The sequence below is a fragment of the Vipera berus genome, assembly GCF_964194415.1.
Source record: "Vipera berus genome assembly, chromosome: Z".
In the NCBI taxonomy this organism is placed as follows: domain Eukaryota; kingdom Metazoa; phylum Chordata; class Lepidosauria; order Squamata; family Viperidae; genus Vipera; species Vipera berus.
This window is the reverse complement of record NC_138205.1, coordinates 68147283-68161462: the sequence shown is the minus strand read 5'-3', so window position 1 is coordinate 68161462 and position 14180 is coordinate 68147283. Positions and strand designations below refer to the sequence as shown.

At 38.9% G+C, this 14180-nt stretch overlaps 1 protein-coding gene across 1 annotated transcript in view; it reads right to left on the bottom strand.

Moving 5' to 3' along the window:
• Nucleotides 1-11385, bottom strand: part of EGFR (epidermal growth factor receptor) — a 220649-nt gene extending 209264 nt beyond the window's left edge. Inside the window, exon 1 of the mRNA XM_081342924.1 lies at nt 10844-11385. Coding sequence (XP_081199050.1) covers nt 10844-10982 — 139 coding nt within the window. The 5' untranslated portion in view covers nt 10983-11385. The remainder of the gene's footprint in view (nt 1-10843) is intronic.
• Between the last annotated feature and the right edge of the window lie 2795 nt (nt 11386-14180).

The following is a 14180-nucleotide window of genomic DNA, read 5'->3' as shown; positions in this document are numbered from 1 at the left end:
TCCCTGCTGTATTACTGATCCCAGAGAAGCATTTGCATGTATGCAGGTATCCTTAGGGTGCCATAGTTATGGACGAGAAATATTGGTTGCAAAGTTGGCATTTCTGGATGTAATACAGATATTTTGGACTTATTTTTGTTTCTTTGCATGTTTGATATTTTTAAAAAGGCATATGCTACTGACTACGCTTATGCACATATGTAATATCCTTTGCTAGGATACATGACCACTGCTTGTCCAGAATGTGAAAAGTGTAAGATTGTGACTAAACAAAGTTTTAATGTACAGATAATACCACCAGAAATTATTTTAGCCTTTTTAATAAATGTTGTTATTGATGTTAAGCTCACCATGGAAAACATCATATATTGTTATGTACATATACTAGGTTAATTATTTAAAGACTGAAGTGCAACATAACTAGATTCTAAATAATCTATTCTTCAAAACACACAATAGTCCAAACAGTAAAAGTAAAGTCCAAATTAAGAATATTTCATTCTTAAAAATTGTTTAATTTAAAGTGGTTTAGTTGTAATTGATGGTTATAGATTCAAAATAGTTTTCAAGAGCATTTACAAAAGATACTATTTTTTTCTAGCATCAGCTAAATTAGACATATTACATTGGGAAAAATATTTCTCATTTCTTTCCTGTTACCTTTATTGATTTCATTGCAGAGATGTTAACATAGGAAATAGATTGTTTTGTTATCTAGTTTTACCTTCCAAAAGACAGAAGCAGATGAGAAATGTGAGGTTCTTTCCTGTTGGCTTTTTTGAATTAACTGTTTTAGATTCTAAAAGTTTAGTTCCTAAAGAAGTAACCTTGTAAATAATTTTAATGTCCTCCTCTAGTGCAGGGTAGGAAACCTTGGCACTTTTATGACTCAAGGACTTCAACTCCCAGAATTCCTGAGCCAGCATGGCTCAGCTTGGAAACCTCTCTCTTTTCCCTCAGCGTGGCTGGCTCAGGATTTTTGGGAGTTGAAGTCAACGAGTCATAAAAAAGAGCCAAGGTTGCCTACCCCTGCAATAGGCTTTCGAAAGCCAATAAAGGAGCTTTTTTTGCAAAAAAAGGTGCCGGAACACCGTTCTAAGCGTTCTATGAGAAAAAAAGCCCTGTATATAACAGTCCAACCTATTATAAAAAACCCTGTAAAATGAAAATTAGGAATGCAAGTCAAAATAATCAACAAAATGGTAAGAGAAAACCTATCCACTCTGATGAGTTCAAATCACCATGACCAGATGTATTACAATGCAAGGTTCTGAAGAAATTGGCAGATGTGATCTCAGAATCAGTGAATTATTTTTTCAAAGATCCTGGAGCACCACGTAACTACCAGATAACTGGAAAAGGGCTGATGTAGTTCCCATCTTCAAAAAAGGGGAAAAATGGATCTAGGAAACTATATGCTTATCATCCTGAAATCAATACCTGGAAAGATTCTGGAAAAGATAAACAGGCAATGAATTTGTGAACATCTAGAAGCAAACAAAGTCATATTCAGAAGCCAACATGGATTTGTCAAAAACAGATCATGCCAAACAAATCTTATAAAAAAGATCACAACCTACTACTTGATAAAATAGAAAATGTGGGATAGACCGCTGGATTCATAACTGACTGACCAACTGCACTCAATGTGTAGTCCTTAACAGAACTGCATCTACATGGAGGGAGGTATGCAGTGGAGTATCCTAAGGCTCTATCTTAGGCCCAATACTCTTCAATATCTTCATCAATTGTTTAGACAAGAGGATAGAAGGGGAATTCACAAAATTTATGGATAACACCAAGCTGACAGGAATAGCAAACATTGCAGAACATAAGCTCAATATACAGAAGGATCTTGATAGACTTGAACCTTGGGCCCTATCTAACAAAATAAAATCCAATGATTAAAAAAACAGGATTGTCTGAACACTAAGCTTAAAGTCAGTTAGAGAAACAATATCATTGATAAACTACACATGAGAAGCTCAACCATGTATGTCGCACACATCAATTTGGCTTTGAGCATCTCTGCAGCAAAGTATGCTGCTCCAGTGTGCAGTGCAATATCACCATCAATGAAGCAGTATGGTTAGTGACAGATTGTCTCAAACCTACACCAATTAGGAAAATATACACCTCATTGGCATTGCCCCACCTGAGATCAGAAGTAGCAGTAGATGCTAAGAGAACTAAGCAAGAGAATGAATGGAATAATGATGATGATGATGATGGAAGGGACCTTGGAGGTCAACCTCCTGCTCAGGCAGGAAACCCTGTACCATTTTAGACAAATGGCTGTCCAGACTCTTCTTAAAAACTTCCAGTGTTGGAGCATTCACAGCTTCTGGAGGCAGGTTGTTCCACTGATTAATTGTTCTAACTATCAAGAAATTTCTCCTTAGTTCTAGGTTGCTTCTCTCTTTGGTTGGTTTCCATCCATTGCTTCTTGTCCTGCCTTCAGGTGCTTGACTCCCTCTTCTATATGGCAGCCCCCTTAGATATTGGAACACTGCTATCATGACATCCCTCATCCTACTCTTCAGTAAACTAGACCTGCCCAATTGCAGCAACCGTTCCTTATGTTTTAGCCTCCAGTTCCCTAATCATCTTTGTTGCTCTTCTCTCTACTCTTTCTAGAGTCTCAACATCTTTTTTACATCATGGTGACCAAAACTGGATACAGTATTCCAAGTGCGGCCTTACCAAGGCACTCTAAAGTGGTATTAACACTTGATGTGATCTTGATTCTATCCCTCTGTTGGGTTTTTTGGCAGCTGCAGCACACTGCTAGCCCATATTTAAGTGATAACCCACTAGGACTCCGAGATCTCTCTCACAGTTACTACTATTGAGCAAGGTACCATCTATACTATACCAGTGCATTTGGTTTCTCTTGCCTAAATGTAGAACCTTACTTTTTTCACCATTGAATTTCATTTTGTTAGATAGCACCTAATGTTCAAGTCTGTCAAGATCCTTCTGTATCTTTAGCATATCTTCTGGAGTTTTGGCTATTCCTGCCAGCTTGGTGTCATCTGCAAATCTGATGAGTTCCCCATCTATCCCCTCATCCAAATCATTTATGAAGATGTTGAAGAGCACTGGGCCCAAAACAGAGCCGTGGGGCACCCCACTACACACTTCCCTCCATGTAGATGCAGTTCCATTGAGGACCACACGCTGAGTACAGCCCCTCAGTCAGCTATGACTCCACCTGGTGGTGATGGTGTCTAACCCACATTTTTCTAACTTATCAAGTAGTAGGTTGTGGTCTACTTTATCAAATGCCTTACTGAAGTCCAAGTAAATTATATCCACAGCATTCCTCTGGTCCACTAATTTTGTCACCTGGTCAAAGAATGCAGTAAGATTTGTCTGGCATGGTCTGTTTTTGATGAACCAAAGTTGGCTTTTGGTAATGACTTTGTTTGTCTCTAGGTGTTCACTGATTCGTTGCTTGATTATCTTTTCCAAGATCTTCCCAGGTCAGGCTGATAGCTCTGTAGTTTTCTGGATCCCTTTTTTTTTTCTTTTTCAAAGAGGAAGACATATGCTCTATGTCCACCGTCTCAGATCTGTGAATAGCTTTATGGCAAAAACAAACTTTCTTGAGGGTACACAAGAACAAAATCAAATTTAAAAATGGAGGAAGAAAACCATCGAGCAATAACATTAAAGGAGGATATGGTTAAAGGATCTGACCTTCCATATACTACTTGTGGACCCTGAATAGGTTGAGACTTTGACTGCATAAATGTAAAACCAATATGCTCAAATGAAGGCTCTTAATGAATAACAACATGCTATATGAATGTGGAGACACACAGATCGCAGCCCAGCTGCTGGTATGTCAACTACTACCAGAAACATGTACAGTATTGATAATGGCATTTGGGCCAATGACAAAGCCAAGTAGGATGCTTCATTCTGGCAGTTTAAAGTTTGATGTAGACACAGAAGGAGGAGGAGTTGGAGGAGGAAAAACAGAAATAAGAGGAGGAGGAAGAAGACAAAGAAGATGAAGAGGAAGAGGAGGAGGAAGAAGAAGATTAAGAATCTGATTTATTTTAACATTCTAATTAACTTGATTAAAACAAGCTATATGATTGAGAATGCTACTTATTAATGAAGGGCACTCTGAGAGTATTGCCAAGAATGACCAGCTGATGTCAACAAGAACCAGAGCTTTCTCTGTAAAAAAATCCAGTGCTGTAGAATTTCTGCTCCATTAACATATAATCTTTACTGTTTGATTATTTTTAAACATTACAGAGGAAATATTTTTAGAAGTTGATGTTCACTTCCTGAATCTTATTAATTTGTATACTGATGTCTGTTTTTAACTTTTAACTTGATATTATCTGCTTTACTTATTGATAGGTTTATCAGTTCAAATTAAGCTTTTATTTTAATATTGAGAAATTTAAATGAGAAAATAAAGAAGCCTTGCACAGCTGTGGATGGGGGGGGGGCGGAGGGTTACAATATCCTACCAAATAATTTTTTTAAAGGATAGCATTATCACTACATATTTTTGGTTTTTATATACTGATATCTAGAGCAGGGCTTTTCAACTGGTGATACTTTGGCACCTGGCAGGTGGTATGCATATGAGGGGTTGAAAAGCACTGTTAAAAAAAAGTGTAAAAAAGTGTAAAAGTGAATGAAGTGAAGCAGTGGCAGCGCCACACAGGCATGAGAGTGAGCTGTGAGCTGCATGAGGTATCACCTGGACTCTGCTGAGAGTTTGCCAAGAGCCCAGGATTGGTACGTGCAGCTACAGCTGATTGGTGACAGGTCTAGGATCTTTTGCCTCCTACCCTTGGCCACACCTCCTTCTCCTTGAGCCTCCCACCTCTGCCCATTTGCCTCCAGTGTTCCTCCTCAGAGCAGCATGCAATTGCTGATAGGTGATTGCAGGGGCTTTGGGGGGGGGATGCGGCTTCTGCAGTTGAAGTGGGGGCATGGGGGGCATGTTGGGGTACTAGTTGGTTATCCCCCAAAGATTCCCTCACCTTAAAAGAGCTCTTGGGTGGCAATAGTTACCCAGCACGAGGGCTCAGGAGAAAGAGATGCTGGCAATGCTAACTCTCAAGAATGAGGGGCTAAGAGGCAGCTACAAGCAGGAGAGGCAGGGAGGGAGAGGGGTGCAAAGAAAGGAAATCAAACCTAATTGACAGGGAGCATAGTAAACCTGTCCCTACTCTGCAGAGGGCAGATCCCCATCAGGGGTCTTTCTTCTGCTCCATTGCAGACAAAGGGGGATTCCGGTGAGGAGGAGGAGGTAGGGATCCCCCCCAAAACAAACGTGATTTGTGGGTAACCTCCCAGCAGGACAGAAGTGACCAAAACTTGCTGCATCTACCCAGCAGATGGTGGGGAAGGGGAATAAGCCGCCCTGAGTCTTCAGAGAAGGGCGGGATATAAATGGAATTAAAATAAAATAAATAAAATAAAAATAATGCCTCCTTAAGTAACACCAGCTGCCTGCAATTAGTGCAGGTTCGCATCCCACCAGGCTCAAGGTTGACTCAGCCTTCCATCCTTCCCAGGTAGGTAAAATGAGGACCCAGATTGTTGGGGGCAATTAAGCTGACTTTGTAATAATGCCGCTTGGGGGGGGCGCGAAAGCCCTAATAAGCAGGCATATACATAGAATGAAGGCTACTGCTAAGCTTGTAAGCCGCCCTGAGTCTTCGGAGAAGGGCGGGATATAAATGGAATTAAAATAAAAAATAAAAATAAAATAAAAGCCAAACAGCCCACCCACTGCCAAGCCTCAACAGAAATGCTCATGACAATGAAAATCTCGGACAAGAGCGCGGCCAGGTGGGCAGGTGGGTGTCTTGCTCAGGTGTGGCTTGAGGGAGGGAAAGGAGGCAGCTTCACCCTCCCCACAAACGCTGCCGTCTCATGAAAGCAGGATGAAAACTCCAAAAAATGACAAAGCAAAAAGGTTAAAACAGAAGAGTGTCTCTTCTGAACAAGAAAAAAAAGATCACATCTGTGTCCAGCTCTTGGGGGTGGAGTGGGGGACTTTTATTTTTTGCCTCATTTTGCTCTTTTAAAAAGACCGCCCCCCTATGCCAGAAACCACGTGCCATCATTGTTCACCTGCTGCGCCCCCCACAGAACCATTGAAACAAACAACCCCCTCCCAATCCTCCTGTTTCTCCCTTCTAAATTAAAACAAAAAAAGCCAAGTTTTTCTTTTCTTTTGTGGTCTTTACATATTTAGACTGCTAGAAGGAAGTGGGAAAGAAAACCATTACAAGACACTCTTCTGTTTTAGCCTTTTTTCCTTGTTGTTTTTTTTTTGGAGTTTTTATCCCCCTTTCCCCCCACCCCAAGCCAACAGCCAAGCAAGACACCCGCCTGCCTGCGCTCTTCTCCGTCCAAGGTTTTCATTGTCGTGAGAATTTCTGTTGAGGATTGGCAGTGGGGGGGGGGGAGGAGATGTTTGGTTTTTATTCATCAACCTACAACCACAATTGAGCCCAAAATTTATGTTGCTAAGTGAGAAATTTGTTAAATGAGTTTTGTTCCATTTTATGACTTTTCTTGCCACACTTGTTAAGTGAATCACTGCAGTTGTTAAATTAGTAACACAGTTCTTAAGTAAATCTGGTTTCCCCATTAACTTTGCTTGTCAAAAGGTTGCAAAAAGGAATCACCTGACTCTGGGACACTGTGACTGTCATAAATATGAATAAGTTGCCAAGCATCTGAATGTAAATCACAAGACCCTGGGGATGCTGCATAAGTGTGAAAAATGGTCATAAATCACTTTTTTCAGTGCTGTTGTAACTTTGAACAGTCACTAAGCAAACTGTTGCAAATCGAGGACTACCTGTATTTTATCACGTTTTTCCTTTTTTTTTTTTTGATCATCAAGTTTTTGACACCTTGCTAGGCGACTGGTGGTATTCAAATATTGCCATATCCTTAAAGTGGTACAATCTGTGAAAAGGTTGAAAAGCACTGATCTAGTAAAGGGGAAATACAGAATACAGAAGAGTAGGTTCCAGAAAAAGGGATCACTTTCTTGCCTAAAATTTATGCACAACTGCTATAAGAAGGTTTCAGACTTTGAAACATTATGTTCTATTCCATTGTGCTGTTTTACACGAAAAATGACACCTTCCCTATTTTTGTTTAGTTCACCAAGAAACCAAGATTTATCAAAGCTTCAGCAAAATCTGATATATATTTCTGCGTAAAGGCATTGTTTAATGTAGTAGCTCAGATTGAGGTTTTAAAGTCCTGCTAGCCATATTATCTAGTGGGGGCTTTTTTTCTGTATTGCATGATACTGAGGGCCATAAAATTACAGACTTAAAGAATTATAATACTGCCTATTTGTACTTTTTCCAAAAAGTATAAGTTTAAAATTTACGGATTCTAGGGATGATGGGACTATAATTATTCTTGTTACTATGATTAGATGCAGTCATCCAGATGTTAAATTGAATTTGGCATTTTTATCAACCTAATAAGTACTTCCCAATTATTATTAATAAATAGTAATTATTTGTGAAGTAAGTATTAGTTAAGGTGGTATTTATTACATTATTTTCATACATTAAATGTTTGAGAGTTGATGTTCAAACTAAATTGATTGATGAGCTGCTCTAAACATCATCATACATTTTGTAGTACTAGTCTTCCTCTACAGTCCCAGTATGTCTGAAGAGTGTTAAGTCAGTAATGAACCCCTGAAGTAATACACCTCTGAAGTTTTTTTTCATTTGTACTAAGTATCAACTTGCCTGGGCAACTCAGTGTTATACTATTCTGAAAAAAAGAGAAAACATTACATATTTCATCTGCACTGAATTCTTTTCCTCTGTACTGTACATATATCCTGTTAATGGTCTTTTTACATTTAATATTATATTGATCAATCATTTTATCAAAATTAAACTTTCAAAGTAAATAAGACTGGAATGTTTACCCCAGCATGGAAATATTTACCCCATGGATCAGATACTTTCATTTTAGCAGCAGGAGAAACAAATATAATTGTAATCTACAATGAGACTATCAGACTATCAGTTTTTGTCTCTTCCTTAGGAGAGGAAGCAGGCACAGATTTCAGGAGAATTCTATGTTTTTAATTGAATGGCAGTTCCTTAATTATTTTAATTAGCTTTTCCATGAAGCTTATTGTTTAACTCTTCTTATTCACTTATATTTTTATTGACCTTTTTTGTTTACATGAAGTAGTAAATTTTGATTATAAACTCCTTGGAGCAAACACTTATCTATTATTTTTAATTGTTACTTATAAAGTATCATGTGCAGTCTTCAGGAGTAATATAAAATGTATAACATTAATACAAAACCAAAACTAGATAAAATATTTATTTATTTAGTAACCTAAATAAATAAATTTAACTTACATTTATTTAGTAATATTTATTTATTTAGGCACAACAACTCTAGCTGATGTACAATGAATGAATACAACATATAACCACATCAGAAACAGAAAAATAATAATAATACAGCGTTAAGTATCCATGTAAAAAAAACAATAATTAGCCAATAGGTCAGTTCAAATCAGGATCAAAAGTGAAGATACAAATCTCTCTATTGAATGAGCCAAGATTTCAAGGCTTTTCTTAAAGAAAACGGTCAAGCTATGCAAAGCTTTAGGAAGAATATTGTGCCTCTAAAGTGCTACAAAATGAATCAGACTACTATATTGATGGCCAATTTACATTTCCATGATCCCATGAGTAATATTAATTCTTTTAAAATATTTATCATATTTGGTTATATTTCTGAGACCAAGCAGTTAACAGACATAACAATGTGATTACCTCTTCACAATATTGGAAATTCTAATTTTATTCTAAATGTTTCTTTTTCAAATTCTCCTTTCACTTTTGCCTCCAAAGTTCTTAATTCAACTCACTTATCACATTTCAGTTCCACTCACACCTATGTGAATTGCATAAGGAAGAAAAAAATGAACCCAACCCTGCCCCAATTACATCACTGACAGGTATAAACTTGCTCTTCAGAGTTGATCAAAATCAAGCTTCTTGATTTTAAGGTTGTGCAATTAGCTCAGAGAGGTGTTTTTCCTTTTTCAAGATGGTTTATTATTCACTTTTGTTTAGTTCATGTAATATATTTTTTAAGTTACAACTTTTTTTCCCTCTCTCAGAAAAGAAGCAATGAAAGGGGAAAGAGGAAAAACTCCATTTTTCTCCATTGAAGACTTCCAAAAAAGATGATTAGCCTGGAAACAAAACTGGCTGCTTGTTCTCAAAACTTCATAAAAGTGAAAGAAATTAAAGAGCAGACAGAAAACCATCAACAGACCAAAATATAAATTACTGGAATCCTTTCTACTACTTCCCTGATATTTTAACTTCTTTAACAACAACAAAAATAAAACTTTCTTCACAGACTTAACTGTAGGCCAGGTGAAGGAAGAAGGAAGCATTGCTTGAATCACAGCAGAAGATAAAATGCCTCTCAACCAAGTTAACCTGAAAAATTATTTGGCCTGGGAATAAAACGTTTTCCTTTCCTTTCCTTTGATGGTGATATCACTATTTATTTCACTACACTACATTTAACTACATTACTTGCATGTTGGAAAAATATAAGCAGCACCTAGTAGTGAAAAGTTTTTTATTTTAAAAAAAATCAAGCAAGACCATATATTTTACATTTATAATTTCAAGTCTATACAGAATTCTGATTCTTAGGCTCAGACATTCCCATGAATCACTAGTGGTTTTCCCCATGTTACAGGAAGAGCACAATAATTTTTCAGCAATACTTCTGTGCAGAGTATGTACTCTCTTGTGAAACTCACACATCAGCCTTTTACGGGGGTCATATAAACAAGAGGTCAGTCTCTTCTGCCAAGTTTTAATCCCTGTTGAATTTTCAAGGACTTGAGATTTACTCTTTCAAAAAGAGGCGTGCTTTGAAGTTTTAGTATATCTTAAGAATAAGAACCAAGAGAAACTTGTATCTAAACTTTAATACTTATAGTAATATAACTACATAAAAATATTGTCCAATGAAGTATAAAAGATGTCTATGAACAAATTTTGAGTTTAGGACATATGACACATATATAGCTCACTATTCAATCAAATATGAGTCTTTAAAATAATAATAAAAAAAAACCTCTGTTCTCATTCCCTAATACTCTTCTGAGTTTGTGCTAGCCAAAAAACTGAAAACAATGGGAGGGTTGACTTTACAGTTCTGTGCTTCTTCTGTTGACAGTTAGCCTTCATTAGAGTGATCAAGCTCATCTTCAAAAGCCTGAAGTCATCAAAATGGGAGGGGATGGGGGGACTGTTTGTTCCACCTCTGGCTCTTCCATCACACAGCATTTAACAAGTATCAAGAATTATTTCTGAAATTCACATTTTGATAACCAAGGATCAGATAGAGCCATGAAGCACTAAATCTTAAGGAGACAAAAGAAAATCTCAAAACATCCTCTTAAGAAAAGATGTTACACTTAACTCACCAGAGTTACAGTGTAACCAGAGTAACTTTACAGCAGTAAAGTTAATGAGTTCCTTTAATCACATGTGAAATACGGAGATGGTAGGAAGTTATACTGGCCTGGCTTAATAATGAGAGAATGCAAATGATCGCTGGATGCCCTTGTCCAAAGTGACTATACAGAGGCCACAACATGAACATCATGTGCAAAGTGTGCTCCTGAATAAACAGCTCTCTCGCCATACATCCAGAAGACAGATTCCAGGCTACAGCCCACCCTCTTTCTTGGCAAAATTCACATGCACTGAGAAAGTGGAGTATGCTTACACCCACTTGCTCCCTCTCGTCTCAGACTTACCTTTCTTTTGGTCTACGGCGGAGCTAAAGGTGCTCAATAACAAAGCGAAGAGGACAGCAGCGGTAGGGACCCGTCTCGCCCCTAAATGTCCCGCGCCAGTTGCTGAAAGTCCTGGAGATCGGCGTTTCCCGTGTCCCATCCTGGTTGTGCGCGGCAGCAATCCAGAGCGTGCGCGCTCGGCAAAGCGAGGTTGTGGTCCGAGAGTATGAGTCCACTCGTTGTGCTTTTTTTCGGTCTCTTCCTCGATAGTTCTGCTCAGCAATACCTTTCCCTTTTTGCTTCCAGTCTCTCAACCACTACCCATGCCGAAAGACTGAGGCAATTCCAAGATCGGGGTGGGGGGAGAGAGGAAGGAGGAGCGAAAGGAGGCTCGTTTTATAGTGGTTGCTGCCTGAGGCTGCCGCGCACTCACTCGCTGACTGGGCAAAGGAGGGAACGATCCTCGAGAAGCTGGCCCCGCTCCGCGTTCGCGCAAGGGGCAAAGAAGCTCGCGCCTTTTTGCAGGAGGGGCCAACATACAGCAAACACCGTGAGAGGAGCTCCCAGCACGCACGACACGATGGAAAGAAAGTAGACTAAAAAGACATCCGCGTTCCATCAATCCTCCTCCTCTTCCTTGCTAAGCTTACAAACAAAACTTTTTCCTCCTAGCGCAAACCAATGAAAAATAAGAGGCGGGAACTGTAAGAAAGAAAGAAAAAACCTGGGTGTGAGGGGAGAGGCCCTATCTATGTTGCCTTCAGGTGGAGTTTTGTACCTGTCCAGTGCCGAAGATGGGAAGGGCCAGAAATTCCTGTCCAGCTGGCTGAGCTGAGTAATACGCATGTGCGCTTTACCTAGCACTATTACAGGTTTATCTGCTGCTGCCACCACAGTAACGGTGCTACTGATTTACCTGTGGCTGCAGCTTTCCCGTTGTTCCAAGAAATGAGATTAAATCTGTGCTAGCAAGAAAGAAATCCAACATGTCATTACGCAATCAGTATCTTTCAGGAAAGCTGTAGCTAAGCTGAAGTGGAGTCAGGAAATAAGCTTACTGTCCAGTGACCTTTGGAGCTATTCCTTTATATAAAATAAAATATTTTTACATCTTGAAGACTTAGAGTTCTTCCAATTGCTTTGTCCTTGAACTGGCATAAAATTACAGTGGTGTAAATTTGGCAATCCCTATTTTACTACAGGCAGATGCCAGCAAATGGTAGTGGTGTTATTAATGTATGCAGGCCATGCAAAGGACTGAGATTAATGGATTACCCTGAGATTTGTTTTTCTTCTATTCCACCAGGCTACAAGTACATTCAAACAGAGCCCAAAATATTAACTGACATTTGAGGGAGTCCAGTTCACCATAGCATCTACATTCAAAAGCAGTCCAAAGAAAAGCAGCCAGATGTGACAAGGCTGTGTCATGAAGACACAGGGAGAAAGCGCTCTCATATGTCACCAGGGAGCCCCACCTTCACCTCCATTGCTAGATACTTTTGAGGCTAATCTAACACTCTCTAAGAGTACTAGCATTTTAGGGAGAGTATCTATCTTGAAAAGATCAGAGACTATCATGACTACAAGATCAAGAAGACAGAGCCCATTAACCAAGGGAAAGGAGTATGCTTACACCCACCTGAAGTGGCTAAATAGAAGCTGGGGTAATCAATAGAACTGTTGACAAAGTGTATCAGATTTTATCTGTGTAATCACTTTTCAGAACGTTGCATTTTTTTAAAGATATCATTTCATTGCGCTTGATTTGTAAAACAGATCATTATTTCTTTGTTTTCAATCTTTGTATACTTGTAATGGACAGTGCTTTTTTTGTAAAAGAAAAAGGTGCTGGAACTCACACATGTCATACAACCCACCTTGCCTACCCTACAAGGTTCCATCCAAAAAAGGTGCCGGAACTCCATTCTGAGCGTTCTATGAGAAAAAAAGCCCTGGTAATGGATAAACAACTTTTCTTCCAGTAGTCCTGTAGCTCTAGACCCTAGCTCCTCAACCAACATTCTGGAGTTGTGTGGCTCATTTGTCACCAGATTTCCAGATACTGCGACAGCAGCACAGTCCTTGTTGATCAAGGGCTCAGGAACAGGTGGAGGAATTGGTCTAAGGCAGGGGTGTTAAACTGCTGGCCCGTGGGCCAGTTTCATCATACCGAAGCTGCGCCCACCCCATTGCCAGCAATGCAAAAAGAGTCGCAATATGTTGCGACACGTCACGTGACATGGCCAGTTAGACATCCATGGTCTAAGGGGTGAGGAAACCTCAGATTTTAGTAAACTGCAGTGAAACACTGAATGGACCTGGCTGAGGGACTATGGCAAGTCTAATTCCTGGATTAAGAATGTGTTTAATGGGGAAAGGTCCTACAAACTAGGTCCCAATTTTTTGGAGGGTTGAAAAAAACTGTAAATAATGTGTGGAAATATAAGCTTAGTCTCCCACTTTGAAAGGCTTTGGCTCAGTTCTCTTCTTGTCAGCTTGTGCTTTGTAGGCATTATGAGCCTCTGTGAGAGACTTTCATACTATAGGCCAAGTATCTTGTAGTTGGGAAACCCTTACAGGGTTTCTGGTAGGTAAATCTGGTAGGTAAATTACATCTCACCATACTATTATTACATGCCTGTTTCTGAATGTCATTACTAAAGTTTCAATACACACAGAGACATATTCATACTGCTTTTCCAAACCCATTGTTTATTGAAGAAGGCTGAACTGCAGAAGCTAGGAAACTCTGTTGTTACATTGCCTTACCATAGTACTTGATCTGGTTGAGTTTTATCATGTTTTCACTGTGTCCACAAATATACTCTATTTGCTCAGCCTTAAAATGGTTATTAATGACCAATAAAAATGGCAGCATCAGATTCATGATCCAGTTCTGGATTTGCTTGAAATTATCCTAGAAGAGGAATAAGCCCTTTGGTCACTCATCTAGTTTATCAACTGAGGAAGATACATACAGCATACAATTTGTTCCCTCCATCCTCATGCCTTTTCATTTGGATGTGAGAGTCCCTGTGTATCTTTATCATACCCAGGATATTTTTTATTAGGATACCAGACAAGATTATTCTTTTTCTAGGCTTTTTCACTGTATTTTTCTGGTTGATTATCAGCAAACCAAAATAAATAATAGTGGGTTAGACAGCAAAATGTCTCCTATGCTGTCCACCACAATCTGCATTCAAAGATTAAAGAAAATTTCTTTCATTATAGAGAATTGTAGTAGAAAGACAATATAGGGCAAAAGGAAAACTTTGAGAATAAGTAGTAAAAAAGAGCTCTTCTTTTGCTAGTTTAAACAGAAACTGTAGTTTCTGTTTCTGTATTTACATAG